We start from the raw sequence: 17254 nt of genomic DNA on the forward strand, positions 1-17254 counted from the left end.
TCAAGTTCAAAAGTGCTGATGAGAAAGAAGAAGGGAAGCAAAGAGGACAGTTAGGAAGCTAATGCAGTAGCCCTTGAAATCTGACCACTGTCAGGCAGGGTACTGACACTTTAACAAACATTGCATTTTTGAAACTCAAAACCACTCCTTGTATTTCATTCATCATCTCTGGATAAAAGAGGTAATCTCTAGTAAAGGAAGGAGCTAGCTCATGATCACATGAATTGTTAGGAGGAGAAGTATGACTATTAAGAGAACCCAAGAACAGGGCTCTGGCCACTGCATCCCCATGACTATAAACTCTCCACAGTAGCTTAGAGCAGCCTCACTTTCTGGTCTCTTCAGCTCTGCCTAATTTTTCCTTCAATAAATCATATGTCAGCACACAAACTCTTTTGGTGTGAGTCAGTGTTTGTGTTTGTCGCCTTGAGAAGGGAGTCAAATCTCTCATGCGCATCCTTTTGCAATTGCCTGGGCTAAGAGTTCCCAATTAGAGGCTTTAACAGTTTCATCCACGTAGGCAATTTTCTTTGGTTCCTATACTGAACAGAGAGCATCAGAATAACTATTGGATTTTGGGCAGCAATTACTAGGAATTTTTGGAATGCTGGTCATGAGGAGAAATATTATTTACTGTTTTCATGACCGGGTAGTGACATTTTGTGGCTTTGGTTCTTGCTCTTAATTGGGAGATTTTGTAAGTCGTCTTGAAGTGGTCAAGCTCAAATAATCTGAGGTCTAGAGCTTAAATTTTATTTTGGACAGGATAATTGTCTGGTGTAAATATGATGCTTTCTCAGTATATTGAACGGGCCTTAAAATATAGGGGAAATTACCACCCTCTCATTGCCATTCTAGGACAGCTGTGGGGGGGGGGTTCTGGTAGAAATGGTAGGGAGTTGGAGTTGGAGTCTCCCTACCACCAGTCAGGGAGAGGGAGTTGTGGAACTTAGGATAGAGGGTAGTAGCTATTTACCAACTGATATGATAGTGTCTCTAGCTAGCCCTGGTGGTATAGTGGTTAAGATTTGGTGCTCTCACCACCACAGCCAAGGTTTGTTTCCAGTCAGGGAACCACACCACCCATCTGTAGGTTGTTATACTGTGGTAGCTACATGTTGCTGTGATGCTGAAAGCTGTGTCAATGGTAGGGTCACCCATGGTGGACAGCTTTCAGCGGGGTTCCAGAATAAGATATATTAGGAAGAAGGACCTGACCACCCACTTATGGAAAAATTGGCCATAAAAACCCTATGAATAGTGGCAGGACATAGTCTGATACAGATCACTGGATGGTGCAAAAAGACGAGGCAGGGTCCAGTTCTGCTGTACACAGGGTCACTAAGAGTCGCAATCCACTAGATGGCATTACAACCACCACAATGGTAGTGTATCAATCATTTAATAAATGATGCAGCTGAATGGGCTGACTACTATCTCTGCCTGGAGGAATAGCAGTGAAATCCAGACATGTCCCTGGAGGTGGTGTGGACCAGAATTTTCCAACCTGTGTGCTGGACATCCTGATATGCTAAGATATTGATCCCCCCATCTTTCAGTTTGGGTGGATGAGGCTTGAGGAAGCCATAGTTCCCAATTGGTTCATCTTGGTGGATAAGCATACTTTTCCATTTATCCTTATGCTTTATATAAACATTCTAATTTTATATTTGTGCCATTACAGAACAATTTTTAGTGGTATGCAAAAATAAAATCCTCACTCTTCTTTTTTAAAATGGTGACAAACTTTCAAACATTAGCAAAATAATCCTTGTAGAATATGGTGGCAACATGTTCAGTACACATTCTTCAGCCTGGTTGTTTAGTTACCTCTTGAGAGGAACCCAACTCAACTCGTGCAAACTAAACACAGTTAAAAGAAATTAAATCCACTTTTGTCTATAATGCCTTCTCTCAGTATCTGAATTTGTTCATTAGCCACTCTCTAACCTTTATCCCTCCTATCTTCTGCCTCATGCATTCTCTTGTGTTTCCTGCTGGGAGGCAGCTAATCTCACTTATTTTTACTGGCCCATTATCCTCCCCCCCAACTCTAATGGAAACATCCTTAAAATTATCAGTCAAATCAAGTCTCTCCCTCTACTTTTTTTCTCGGTGACCCTTTGGGGAGTATGATGAAGCTGGCCTCTTTTGTCCTTATTTCCTTCCCAAAGTCCAGAAGGGCATTCCCTCCAACTACCTGCTAGACGTCTCCGCTTAGGTTTTCTTTCAATACCGGAAACTCAAGACGTTTAAAAGCAACCCTCACTTTTGCTTCATCTTCTACTTTTTCTCCCTTGGTTAGTGTCACCACCTAGAATCCAAACTTTGGTTTGTCTTTAGGTTTTCCCAATGTTTAATTACTTACCAAGTTCCAGGGACCCAGCCTCTACAATGTTTCTCCATTTATTCCTTTCCATTTCATATTTGTACCACCAGCCAAACTCCGGTTCCTCTTTTCTCACACTCACGTTTTTGCAATAGTCACCTCCATGCCATTTACACTTCCAATCTTCTCTTTGTGTGTCTTCAAGAAGGGTCCTTCCAGAGCCCAATTCCAATTACACCGCTCTCCAGCTCAAGGATTCCCTGTAGACCCATGTAGTCTACTTAACCTAGCATATATTTTCCAGCCTGGCAGTTTAGATTTTTTTCAATATGAACCCCAATTTTGCTTTTCATTCTTATCTAGAATTGCTCTGATCAATTAATTAATTAATTAATCATCAAAATATTTATCGAACACCCAGTCAAGGCCATACAATGGACTAAGGTTGGCGATAGAATGATGAGTAACAGCATACTGCCCTCATGTGGTTTTCAGTCTAGCAGGTGTAGAGGCAGAAGTAAGTTGAATCGGTGAGGTGCAGAGGGCACAGGAGCTTATACAAGGAGAAATAACCTGGTCAGTTAAATCAGGGAAGACTTCCTGCAGAACACTAGGCTCACACAAATAACAGAAAATCATTTTGAATACTGGTGAAAAGCCAAAGCTAAACACACCCTTGCAGAAATGAAGTGGAAGTGACAGTGAGGAAACAACCTAGCACACTATTCCACAGTCATACAGATCTCCTGCTCTGCTCACTGAACAGCAGCTTGCTCCTGCCTCAGGGCCTTTACAATTGCTTCTGATGATCCTGCTCATCAGAATCTCATGGCAGGCTCCTTCACGTTCTTCTCAATTTCCCTGACCCCTTTATCTAAACTAGGCCCTGCTTATCATTCTCTCTCATAACACCCTTTCATTTTCTTTTTCTTTTTCTTTTGGTGAGGAAGATTGGCTAACATCTGTTGCCCATCTTCCTCTGCGAACCCTGGGCCACCAAAGAGGAGTGTGTGAACTTAACCATTATGCCACCGGGCTGGCCCCCCATTTTCTTTATATGTAGTCATCTTGGTTTTTCTTTCGTTCACTTGTTTATTGACTGTCTTCTCCAGTAGCATGTGAACTACAAAAGGCCAGGCTTGCCTCTTTTGTTCACATCACCTAGCCCTATTTCTGACACACGGTAGGTGCTTAATAAATGTTGCCAAATGAAAGAGAATGATGGAGATAAATATGTATATAAATACTTGAGAAATAATGAAAAGATAAATGTATGCACGAGAAGGTTTATTCTGTTTTGAGTTAATAATTGATTTTTTAGAAAGTTAACTATATTGTATTTCCTTAACACAGCAAAATTCCCTTAGGGATCAAGCTGCTACACAATTTTCACCAATTCCTTATTGAAGAGGAGAAATACACTTTGTTGTTTGCATATTCTGAGGTTTATTTTTAAAAGTAAGCCAATGTAAATTTACTTTGAAATGCATGAAAAAATAAGAGGCATTAATCCCTGGAAAGATGAGTCGATGGAGAGATATGGAAATGATCAAGTTGAAATTTGAGTGATGGCTATACAGATGTTCACTGTATAGTCAGTTAATCAACAGGGACTCTTTCTAAGTTGCTGCTGTGCCCGTCACATGCTCCTCATGCCTTCCCCTCCCCAGGTACCTGTTCTCGCTGAGGTGGAAAGATAACTACCTTAATGTTTACTCCATCAGCTCCTGGGAAGCTATTAGAGATATTCCAGAAATACCAACTGCCCATGTCTTCTAATACCTCTTAATTCCCCTTTACTTTGAATTTCCTGGCATGGAAATTAATGAGCATTGACTATGGAGTCAGGCATCACTGGATCTGAAACTCTACTCCGTCATTTCGTACGTGTGACATCAGGCAAGTTGGGCCCTGATGTTTTCATCTATAAAATGAGTTTAAGTACAGGACTTGTCTCATGTGGCTGTTATGAGGATTAAACGGAATATTGGCCATGAAGGATGTAGCTCAGGACTTATTGCTTGGTAGATGCTCTTAAGTACTGGTAAGAATTTTAATAGTTCAGATTTATAATATAGAAGTGCTTTTCATATATTTGATAAAATTTACCTTTGTATCTAATTAGAAAGAACTACATTTGCATATGTCTATTCCTTCCTTCCTTCCTCACCTTCTCTCTCCCTCTCTCCCTTCCTTAACTCTCTTCCTTCCTTCTTTCCTTCCTTCCTTCCTTCTACATATCTTTATTGAGTGTCTAACATGTCAAGTACTCCCTACTGTCATGGAAATTGCAGGCTAGAGTGGAAGACAAATTAGTTAAGGAATCACACGAATGAATGTAAAATTATACCTGCAGTAAGTGCTACACAGCATATCACAGAAGGCCTTGACTTAGTGGGGAAGCTTCCCTGGGGACCTGATAATGGTGCTGATATCTGCAGGTGAGTACCAGCTAACCAAATGACAAAGAGTGAGGGCAGGGAGGGTGACAGAGCTATTCAGACGCTGGGTTTAGGAGCAAAGACCCTGTGGCAGAAGGGAGTGTGACAATATGAAAGAAGCCATTGGGGCTGATGCAGAGGGCACAAAGAGCCAGAGTGGTACAAGGTGGGCAGGATGCATAGGCAAGGGCCAATGCAGGCAAACTGTCAGCAATCTTCAGGGTTGGTCCATCCAGAGCTATGCCGATCCATTGAATAGTTTCAGGTAGGGTTGTGACATAACTCTCAGGAGTCAATTAGTTTAAAGAGGCAGAAGCCTGACTCATTAAGCTACCTTCATTCATACAGCCATAGAGCAGAGCCCTATAGTCCAGAGGGCAGAAATGCAATGACCTGTAGGATGGTGATTATCCAGATTCTAACTCAGTGGTCAGTGCTCTGGGAAGTTGTGAAAGTAACAGGATTGGTTCTCCTCCTCTGGGAGGCTTATTGAACTAGCAATAGAAATACAGTCACGTGCTTCACCAAGTGCAAATACTGGTCACCACAGGGTGAGAGAGAGAAATTAGTTGAGATATTGAATTCGGGAAAATGACTATTTTATTGACTAGCACAAAGCAAGTTAAAATTTACTCCATCATGAATTTTTATTCTTACCTAGCAACTTTTTGAACTGATTTCACATTTCCCCTACACAATCTGTTTAAATCTCCCAAGTTTATTTAGTTCCACATAACCTGCTCTGTTTGAGGATCTACAAAGTCGTCTAGTTTCGAACTAAGGGAGGAATGCCTTCGAGGTGGTAAGCCTGTCCAGGGAGAGGTCTGGTTGATATTTCTAGTGACTAGGAGAAAAACGGTGCTTGAGCATCTCCAGGAGTTGGACCAGATGAAACAAAGAAAACCAACCACTGTACCCCACTCCCACAGGCAACGCTGATTTCAGGCAGGGCAAATCATCTATAGATCCATGAGCAGCAGGAATCTGGGCTCTTGCCAGATCCGTCCAGGGCTTATACAGCCATGCATCACTAATGAAGGGGGTATGTTCTGAGAATTTAGGAAGTTTCATTAGGTAATTTCATCATTGGGCAAACATTATAGAGTGTACTTACACAAACCCCGATGATATAGCCTACTACATACCTAGGCTATACGGTATAGCCTATTGCAGTGGGGCAACATGATGTGTATGGGGCTGCTGCCGGTGTGACATGGCATACTGTTTTACCATAAGCTTTTCTTTTAATAAGTAGAAAGAATACACTCTAAAATAATAATAAAATGTGTAGTATAGTAAATATGTAAACCAGTAACACAGTCGTTATTTTGGTTGTCAAGTACTATGTACTGTACATAATTGTGCATACTTTACTTTTATATGACTGGTAGCGCATTAGTTTTGTTTACACCACCATCATCTCAAACATGTGAGTAACATGTTGGGCTACAATATTATGACAGCTATGACATCACTAGGTGACAGGAACTTTTCAGCTCCATTGTAATTTCATGGGACCACGGTCACATGTGCAGTCTGTCATTGACTGAAACATCATTATGTAATGCATGGCTGGACTAGGAGAATCATGAAGTCAAGGAAGCAGTTTTTTCTCTCATTCTCTGCCCAACTTCTCTATTTGATATTTTTATTTGATATTATTACCATTTCAATGCCCAATTCTCCCAGGCAACCTGTTGTTTTCTTCACTGTCACATGCATGGCTAACACTCCAGGACTGGTGAGTAATTTAAGGTATTGTCATTCCTTGCTCCACCTTGTACCACTCTGATCCTTTTGACTTCTGCCTCAGCCCCAGTGGCTTCTTTCAAGTCATCAAACTCCCTCTGCCACAGGGTCTTTGATCCTGAACCCAGGGATTTAATTATGAAACAAACAAACAAAAAGGGTATTTTGCAGGCTTTGGAGTAAGGGAAGGAAATGCTTCCTGGTAGAATATCAGACCACAAATAAAACCATAATGCTGACTCGCTTGGAGCTGATGATGAAAGCCTGTGTGTTTGTGCTTTCTCTCCCTGCAGCTGAGGTCAGCTGTAACACGCCCCCATGAACAGATGCGCAAAAGCACAGACACTAGATATCAGTATAGTACTGAAAATGTCCACTCATCCTTCTAGCATTGAAACTTTCTCAAGCTAAGACATGCTTAATTCGATGCCAAGCTTGAAAAATGCCTTGTCACAGCCTTGGGTCTACATTATAGAAAACAAGTCTCTTTCTTTCATTAGGATCACCCAATAATGTGGTACAGTAGTTTTGATCTGGTGGGTAGAGATTATGTAAACAAATCTTACGCTCAGGGACAGTCTGTTCTTTAGCAGAACACCAGTCAACTTTAAATATTGAAACATAACCTGCTTGGTCAGTTGCTATAGGGCCTGAAGGTAGAAAGCTCCTTTAGAGGTTTTATTACTTGGAAACAAAATATATATGTATACATGTTAATTACACACATGGACATGCAATGATGAAATCTAAAGTGAATATTGAAATATTTAAAGAGACTTTAATGTTAATTATAGTCAACTTTTTTAAAAAAAGTGGTTCACACATTTGAAAGAGCAATAAGCAAAAATTTGTACTTCGATAGGAACTTCCATAATACATTATTCTCTTCTAAGAGCAATTGCACTGTTTTCCAAAGTACCCCATTAGAGGTCTTTCCTTAGGCCCACTTCTGCCTATGCCCTCTTCATCAGTATAGCTTTTACCTGGTTCCTGAACTTATGCCCAGTGACTGGATAATGTGACTAAGATATACTGCTAGAACTAAGTTCAAGATTCTATCGAACAAATGAAAACATTGGCTCCCATTTCCCTTTTGTCACCCTGGCCAAAGCCATCTTGTGTTTCCTCTGGTTCTTATTTGCAGAGGAAAATCTTCAGAGAAGGGGTTATCATGTGTCCTCAAAACTCACAGTCCTGGCACACTCAGGTATGCCAGTGGTGCTCACAGTTAACCAGGAAAGAACTCTTGCACATTCACCAACCCCGTTAGAGATGCAATGACATGCATATTAAGTCTGACACTCTGCATCATGTTTCCCTGTTTCATAGTAAGCATCTGTCCAGAGGGCTGCCGATTTCTTCAAGGCCCTGTGGGAGGGGCAAACAAAATCACCATGAAGTAAGACTCTAACATAAAAGGAGCTAGTCTACGGAACAGTTGCTCTTTTACCTGGTTCAGGGCAACGCTGTCATTTTCAACTCTACCGGCAAAATGTCTTTCTCTGTTGCCCAGTAAAAGGAGTCAAATACACTGAATTGTTTTTTAGCAGGTGAGTTCACCTTTCCTTTATGGAGCAGGAATTTCATTTTATTCTCTTTATTCTTTGTCCAATAATTATCTAACTATTCACTCAATAATTTCATTTTATTCTCTTCTATACCCCAATTCATCACCTATCATTTTCTCTAGTATTTAAATAAAAGCTCCTCTGAGTCACTATAAGATAGGCATATACTCATAAACTACCCCATCCTACAGTCACCTCCCCATCCTATTTTATAATGTGAAAGAAAGTTTTGTAGGCTCTGGGGATACAGCAATGAGTAGGACAGATGTGAGTTTTGTCCACATGGAGAGCCTGGTCTAGCTTGGGAGACGTATATTGCATAGTTTATTACCCAATATGTTATTTAATCATGATTGTGATAAAGGTCTTGAATGAAGAGATCCACATGCTGAAATAGCACATGATGGAATTAGTCTTGGGGACCAGGGCAGACTGAGATGAGGAAAAGGCATTTGACATGAGCCTTGGACAGTGAATGGAAGTTGACAAGTGATATGAGGGCAGGTGGCGGGTCTGAAGAGCCTTCTAGGCAGATGGAAATGTGGCAAAAGAAGTAAAATGGCCAGGGGCAAGGGGTTTTGTAGCAACTGAAGGGAAGCCGGATATCTGGAGAGCAGAAAAGGAGGCGGAGAGTGGTAAAGAGTCTGAATCTGGACCACTAATCAGGGATGAGATCACACTGGGCCTGGCCTTGTTGGCCCTATTCAAGATGCGGTCTTCTTTTTTTTTTTTCCCCGATCTTATAAGAAAGTTATTCAACCCAGATCACTAGCCGTTAATTTGACCAGCACAATGTTCTCTAGCGAGTTGTGAATGCTTCAGGACGAGTATGAATTTTCAGTTTCTGCAGGCCTCACCACTCTTGATCAGTCAGCCCTGGGATCAGTCACGGGGGATCAGTCATCTCTGCCTGATTCACACAATCATGTCTCACCAACCCATGAAGGCATCTAACTTTGCAAACCTGGATCACATAATCTGAGAATCCTTTCCAACAGTTACATCTAAAGCAGGTTGAGGTTCGTTAGGGGATAGAAAGGCAAATGATACACAGCCCCGATTTTAAGAAGCTTGAAATTTAGTAGGGCAGCAAGGCATTTTCACTAAAAAGTTCCTAGAAGGTAGTAGGTAAATGGTAAGAATTATTATTATCATTGTTGTTGTAGAGATTATTCCCTATAGATTCTCATATCCACGCTGGGCATACAGATGCTCCCTAATGAATGGTTGTTGGGTGAATGATTCAAGGGCAGGGAAGAGTCTGAGCACAGGCAGTGCAGGGAAATACGAGTTATGAGTTGAGAGAGACTCTGTTATTACCTGGCAATATCTCCAAACGCCTCCAACAAGGGTTTATTCACATACTGCAATCCATGCTTGGCACACAGTGACCTCACCAGCGGTGCCACCTTGTGATAATTATGGCGCGGCATTGTGGGGCACAGACTAGGGAAACAAAGATGGGAGATAAAAAACTTGGACCTAATGTGAAACTCGAAGGAGATTTGTCTTTCCCCTACTATTAAATAAAGTTATATCAGCACTGCAGACCCAACCTTGACCTTACACAGTACTTCTGTTCTGGGAAGTTCAAAAACTCTTGCTAAAACCCTCTCATTTTATCTCTTAATCCTCTGTGAGCTCTGTGCATGGCAAATGTTTAGGAAGAGGTAAGAGAATAAATATTAGCTGCATTGAAAATGTTGATTTTTGGCCAGGTCAAATGGAAGTATGTGGTTTTCTACCATTTTGAATGACCTAGAGAATTGGAGATATCCAACCTCCATCTCTGTCTCTGTTTCTCTCTATCCATCTAACTCCTGCACCATGAATAGATGAGTATTCAGTAAGCTCTAGTCATGGTATATTGGGAAAAGTCCTAAGAAAGGAGTAAGAAATGAGAAATGAGAAGTGCATTTTACCTAAGCTTTTCACTCAACACCAGATGACCTTCTTAGGTTTTAACCTCCTCCTTGGCAAAATATGAATAATAATCCTTTCTTTTTTTGCTGACATTTTAAAGGACTAATGTGAGAGAAATGATGAGAAAATATCATAATTAGATAGAAGATCTCTTTCCTTCTCTGACTATGAAAGATAAGGCTTAGACAAGGAGGATGTGGAAAGTCTGTCCCCTGAATCCTCCGGAGAGATTGACTCTTCAAGTATTATCATTTTCTCTTTCTTTAGGGCGTGTCCACCTAACTGACCCATTGGTAAAGTATTTCGAGATATTATTTGGAAATTGCAGCAGAGATTGGATTCTATTATCGATTATTTTGTAAACTTGGCTCTAAGGCTACATAGATAGATAATTAATTAAATTGTAATTCAGCTTCAACGCAACTTAGTTACCCAACCAGTACAATTTTTTCTGAGTTTTGCTAACAAACCAAATGCAAAGAAAATAATAGCCAATTCCTAAGTCCATAGGAATCTGGAAACTGAAGCACTGGTCCTTTTCCAAGATTTCATTCCATTTACTCACAATTGTTATACCTCCTTCCTGTCTTTCTTCCTTTCCTTACCATTGATGTTAATGGAAAGATAGCAGCCTTTAGAGAATTCTGGTTCATTTAACCTCTCTGAAATCCCAAGCCTACTGCTCTGCTCTGGCCTGTATGGTGGTGGTGGGGCGCTGTTAAAAGTGAGAGCCCTTGCCCTTATGATCACTACTATCACTGTTTCTATCACTCACTGGTGCTCGATTTGGAAGTTCAGGTGCCCAGTGAACCAGTCATTGAAAACGGACTGTTCAACATTACAAGTGGCCAAGACCTGTAAAGAGAAAGCGTACATTAGAAGCTAATGAGCCCAAGCATCAAACAAAGAAAATGTTTATTTATTGCTTTACTCAGTCAGTCAACCAAGTGCTTATTGATTACCTATTTTCTGGAAAAAACTATGAGGGATAAAAAGCATACAGAGTCTCAGGTGTCAAGGATATTACAATTTAAAATGGGAAGAACACATTTTGCTAAGAAATATATATAGGGCAATAGATATGAAAAAGTATATAGGATTTGAGCGGGCTACGTTACCGTCAGCCCTTGGATACAGAAGACGAATGTGTCATGAAAGAAGACTTTGGAAGATGGAAGGGGGATTGTAAAATTCTGGTAGACACTGTAGGAGTTAGAATACCATATCCATCGAGTGGACTTGAAGGACTTCTAAACGGGGAGTGAGGCATTCAATAGTTCTGTGCATAGAAGTGCATTCGGATATAAGTGGCTTCCTTTGCAATTTAATGTATTTTGTTTTATGCATTTGAAAATCATTATTCTTCCAGAACAACAACAAAAAAGAAAAGAGGCAGTGGGTTGGATTTGGCCCTTGGACTGAAATGTATTGACCCTTGGGTTAGAGCAAAGCTCTGAAATCAATCTGCTTAGGTTAAGACCTGCTTCTACCACTTATTAGCTGTGTGACTGTATGCAAGTTACTCAGCTTCTTCATGCCTCAATTTTATCACCTGTAAAATGGAAATAACCATAGCACCTACCTCATGTAGTTGTATGCAAGGCATTTGACAGTGCCTGGCCTCTGGCAAGCATTCGATAAGTATGAGTTATTGTTATTTGAGGTAACCAGACTGTAAGTCAGTAGGGTTTGAAGTATCGTCTTCCAGGAACTCCATTATTACCTGAGTGCTGAGCCAGTCCTGGTTCTCTTCTCTGCTCATTTTCATTGGTATGTGGCTCATCTGGGTAACATATACAATCCAGGGACTTTCAAGAGACCTTTCAGAGAATAAAAAGGGGAAGTGATGACTCTTTGGGGTGCCTTGGTTCCAGTCCCTGGGCTGAAAGAGCTGGCTGAGCATTGGAGGAAATGGAAGAGACTCAAAAGTTCCAAAAATTTATGTCATTTGTTTTCCTCCTTGGAGGCCTTTTTTATCTAGAGATGACATTCTAGGCATTTGGTCACATGGCCTGCCTTGCTGCCTAAAGTATGGGAGCAGTGTCCCCAAAAGTTTGCTGTAGGATTGGTGTAAGGATCAAAAGATAGCTAGGGAACTTCAGGGCATATGCAAAGTGATTGACAGCCTGGGATTTGTCACAGATAGAGCTGGGTTCCAACTTTTGGTTTGGCACGGCCTTTACTTGCTCTGTAACCGTGGGCAAGTGATTTAATCTCTCTGACTTCGATTTTGGGAAAATTTGTAGTCATAAAATAACTCTAAAAAGTTCCTGTCCTTCCATTATCTTTGGCAAGGAGGATGATGTCCTACCGGATTATAATTTTAAGCAGCTGGTGAGCAGATGGAAAATTGCAATTGTGAATGAAGTAAGTGGAAAAAAAAGAGAAGAGTGGGTAAATTTTGTTTCCAAGGAGCTCTTTTTATTCAATTATTCTGACTATTTTTTTCACATTTTCTTGGAAATGTCTCTGTTATAGAGAATGGATCATAGTGTCATAATCTTCTGCTAATCACAAATAGATTAGATAAGGAAGGCAAGTGGACCATCCAGGTTATGAGAATAAGAGGATTTTCTTGATTTCTTACTTGACTAAATATATGAGGCACATGGTTCCAAAGATTCCATAGAAAGGGCCAAATGTGATGAAATAGCGGATGTAAAAACTGCAGACCCAGGCAAAATCCTGCAGAGAGAAGTGTTTGTAAGTTAGATGCCCTGAACACAATTTTGTTTTCCCCTCATGGGCCTAGCATCCCTTCAGGTACTGGCTAAATCTTAGGTCCGGTTCTTCAAGGAAGCTACATCTGGAAGGGATCAAGCATTTTTATTCCCATTTTCTACCTGATCTAGCTTCAGAGAATGAGTCAAATACTCACCCCCCAAAGCCTTCGGAGGTACATCAGTCGCATGGATTTCATGTTGACATGTACAGAGATGAAGGATGGAAGCAGAACTGAAGAAGAACAAAAGAAAAGAATGTGAATAAATGAGCATATTGTAATCTCACATCAGCAGGAGTCTATCTCCTTCCCATGCCATCCCCGGAATGTTGCCCCTGGGAAGGGATGCAAGGTGGAGTTCCACAACCACATCCTCGACTCCATTGGGCTTTTTGAGCCTCTGAGGCTGAACTAGGAATTTGGTTCAAGTTCCCTCAAGGAGACTAGAGAAGCTGTGAAGGTTTGAGTCATTCTTCATGAAAGCATGGTGGAAGATCTTCTGCTGTGATCCTTCAAGTTTTCTCAAGGTCCGTGGAATCCTTGACTCCTTCACAATTTTTCGGATTTGGCCCTGTCACAATATGTCAGGATGGCAGAAATAAAGAAGGTGTACTCATTTCCTAGCCAGAGAGTTATCTACTTGCTTCTCCCTCAGGACCAGCGAGGCTGCCTAGAGCACAACGTAGTCTTATAGAGACCTTCTCGGGTTTGACACACCATTCTCCTTGAGCAAACTTTAGTCAAGCCCTCAATCCTCTTCTTATCTAGGCCTCAGCATTGGCCTACAAACTGTGAAACTCTGCAAACTCTCTGCACACATGATCTCATCCACACTCCACACTAAGTTACTTGAATAAACACTATAATAGTTTCTAACAACTCAAGGCCATGACCTGGGATGACCCCAGCTCCCTTAAAGCTCGTGCCTGAGAAAGTTCAACACGGTCAAAAGAATTTACTGTTTCTTCAAACCAAAACCTGACTATAGGCCTCTGACCTCCCTTTTCTTAGAATATTTATGTTAGAAAACTTACAATTGTAAATCCTTTCTATGTCCCTTTGAGATGTATCTTCCACAACCCTGAATTGTCTTTCTCAAGGATCTGGGAGTCATCCCTTTGAAATATATTCATCAAGAAGGATAGGGCCCTATCTCCATGTCTCTGTGGGAGAGTAGGAGCCTAACGCAGGTCGCCCAATCACACTGACTAGCTTCCCTTCCCCTCAACGACTTTTGGTAATTTTGTGTGGCATGCCCCAGTGTTTACAAAATCTCCCACTTTTTGTTTCAGCAGAGTTGAGCTCAGTTTATACTGATGACTCTCTTTCCTACTGCAGTAGCTTGAAAAAAATCTGTCTTGCCACTTTTAACAAATGCCCAGCTCTGTTTCTCTCTGACAGTTTGAGGATGACTCATTTGTTGCCAGGTTGCTAAGTTGGCATTTGAAGGGAAAGAACACAATGAAACAGCTCCTGAGGGCAATGTGGTTTGTGAGGTGGGCATTCTGCCGTGACTCTATACCATTCATTCATTCTTCATCAGCTAAGGGCATATTACAGCACAACAGACAGGGGAGGTGAGTTCAGAAAACAAACTCCAACAGCTTTTTCTTATGTGTGCACACATCTAGTTAGGCTGGAGATCAGCTACTTTTAACAGTGGGGCACCAATGTCCTCATTCCTCTTTTTGATCATGCAAGAGAAGGAGCAGGTGACTACGGTAGGATGAGGCTGCAGAATTCCAGCACAGGCAGCATTGGCAGTTGACCCCCATACCTCAGAAAAATGAGCCCACAGGCTGTTCTGGTCAGGCATAGTTACGGATGTCCACTGGTGACAAACATCTGGGCAAATCAGATCATCTGCAACAGAGTTTCTCAGCCGTACCAACATTGGCATTTTGGGCCAGATAATGATAATTCTTTACTGTTAGGGGCTGTCCTATATATTGTAGGACGTTTAACAACATTCCTGGCTTTCTACCCCTTGGATGCCAGTACCATCTCTCCCACTCCATTGTGATAACCCAAAATGTCTCTAGACATTGTCAAATGTCCCACTGGGGGCAACATTGCTTCTGTTCAGGAACCACCAATCTACAGGAAATATTTGGGACCTTCCCTGATTTTGGCTTATGTCCCAAATGTTTCAGATGAGTATATTTTGGGGTTCTATGAAACCTTTCTTTGAGAGATGTTATGAGTTTGATTTTGATTAAGAACAAAGTATTTTTGCTTCTGATGTTTTTTATTGGTACCAGCATTATTCAGCTACCCTAGGTTCTTTTAAGCCTGGACCATGTTCATTATATATGTCTATACCTATATGTATCAATCTGTTTTTTGATTGATCAATAAGATATACATAAAGATATATAATAGATATATATCTTATCTATCTATATATATCAGAACTATTATGTATATACCAAAATATCTTCTACAGCTGTATGTAAGCCATGGGAACAGCCAGCTTTCTTCCACATGGAAGCTCTATAAGTGCCTTTTATTCCTGGGCCTCTACTTTTTCTGGCATCATACTGTCAATGCTTTGGCCTTCTTTTCCAATCTCTCTTTCCTCCTGACCCAAATACCACTAGTCTTTCCTTCTTGACAGGTGTTTATTCTTTCCAGGATTAGGTCCCAGATGCAAAACCCCTTGATTGGCATCCTGCCTTCCATCCTCTTTGGAGAATCTCCTTCCCTGCCCAGTACCCAGAGTGATGCAATTCCTATTCAAAATTCCTATTTGCTTTTCCATTTTCCTTTTCCCATTTTCACCCAGAAAGTCTGAAATAAGACATACTGCTTTTCTTGGTCACAATAAGACATGGGCTATTGTCTGTGGGAGTGTTCCAGTCTGCCTTCTGGCTTGACAAAAGGAAATGGGATGACAAGGATTGTGGCTCCAAGGAGACTTACCCATGTAGAAGAACAGGTGCTGCTTTTCATAGTTGATGTATTTGATTTTCTTCTTGCCATACTGAATGGAGAAAGAATAAAACTTGGATAACAGAAAATACTTATGGCCGCTACACTCAAGGACATCTGTGTGTGTTTAGGTGTGTGAGTGAGAGAGTCTAAAATCTCTGTGGAAAGAGCTATCTGATCAGAGTTCACTGGCAGTCAAATTTCTGGCACTAGAAGAACCAGAATTGGAATTGGAGGAAATATTATGGCATCTTTTTGCTTTAATTAGATGTTGACAACTCTTGCATGGATGGTTTATTTCATTTGACTATGCGGATTGCGAGCACCTTTTTTTTTTTAATTCCAATGAAAGCCATTTTGAAATTTTTTGTCCTTATGTGGATTCGAGTGGTGATTGAGAAGGAACATTTCTGGTGAGTTTTTCTACCTCTTCTTTCACTGTGGTGTTTAGAACTCTGCCTGTAGCTCAGTCACCATCTATATTCATTTGTTCAACAGATATTTATTGAATCGTCATGTGATAAAAGATATAGGCATGCCTCTCCTATCTGTCTCATCTTTCCTCCTTTATATTCTCGTCATGGATCTCATGCTGTGATTTATTATTTCTAAGGCATGATGATACTATATATAACCGCACTATCGGGAATTTGATTCTTTTCCTAGGGGTCTCCTTAGTTAATTCAGTCTGTGCTTAGTACACAAGGAGAGCAAATATCCTGAGAGGAAGCATAGAAGTAATGATTATATCTGCATTAACAAGCAGACACTCAATCCGTGTTTAATTGAAGGAATGAATGACTAAATGGTAATTCACATTTGCTCTGTAGTTTTGCTGTGATTTCACTCAGTTACAACACCATGGGCAGTGTTTGACTCTTGCTTTCCTCTTTCCTTTGATATGTTCTCTCCTGCATATAGATTTCTTCTCTTATTTGGATAGTAGGGTTTTTTCTTCATTCTCTTCTTGTCATCAATAAAAAGATATCATGGTGATGAATTAATAATAGCTATTTGCAGTTACTCTCAAACATCCAAATATTTAAGTAGTGGGAAACATAGAAGAGAGAGTAGGCAGAAAATGCTGCAGAGTTGGCAAACCTAGGTGAAGGACTGACTTTGAGTATCATTGCAAAGGAAGACTCCGAGTCTTCCAGGTTCAGAGGATCTGGCACACAGAAGATTTAATTCATGCTTGTCAAAGGAACGCATGTTTGAAGAAAGTGATAGAATGATTTGCAGAAAAATGAGAAGAAAGGAAAAGTTCAGGACTCACCAGAACTAATTTGGTGTGAAATAACTCAATTTTAGGGTCTAAATAATTTTTAGTAATGTCTTGTATGGTAACTTTGAAACTATATCATATGAAACCCTAAGGTTCTAGGGATACATCCCAAGAGCAGCTGTGAAACTTGGAGAGGTGGCCTCCATGGCCTGGTGGCCTTTGCATGGTGAAGAGACAGCATGCATACTGCATATGGCTCTAAAGAAGGCACTCCTGGAGAAGGTCAGTCTGCTTCATGAACTTCAGAAAATTTCCCTTGCTCTGGGGAAATGATTAGAGAAATCAAAACATCACAGTTTTAGTGAT

General features: G+C 40.8%; 1 protein-coding gene across 1 annotated transcript in view; it reads right to left on the reverse strand.

Moving 5' to 3' along the window:
- Window positions 1-7786: 7786 nt before the first annotated feature.
- Window positions 7787-17254, reverse strand: part of LOC131395608 (fatty acid desaturase 2-like protein FADS2B) — a 31427-nt gene continuing 21959 nt past the window's right edge. The window contains exons 6-12 of the mRNA XM_058527465.1: window positions 15655-15715; window positions 12889-12965; window positions 12598-12695; window positions 11734-11830; window positions 10786-10865; window positions 9408-9533; window positions 7787-7887 (exon numbers count right to left, since the gene is read on the reverse strand). Of these exons, the coding sequence (XP_058383448.1) occupies window positions 7809-7887; window positions 9408-9533; window positions 10786-10865; window positions 11734-11830; window positions 12598-12695; window positions 12889-12965; window positions 15655-15715 (618 nt within the window). The 3' untranslated portion in view covers window positions 7787-7808. The remainder of the gene's footprint in view (window positions 7888-9407; window positions 9534-10785; window positions 10866-11733; window positions 11831-12597; window positions 12696-12888; window positions 12966-15654; window positions 15716-17254) is intronic.

This window comes from Diceros bicornis, chromosome 31 (genome assembly GCF_020826845.1).
Source record: "Diceros bicornis minor isolate mBicDic1 chromosome 31, mDicBic1.mat.cur, whole genome shotgun sequence".
NCBI classification, from domain to species: domain Eukaryota; kingdom Metazoa; phylum Chordata; class Mammalia; order Perissodactyla; family Rhinocerotidae; genus Diceros; species Diceros bicornis.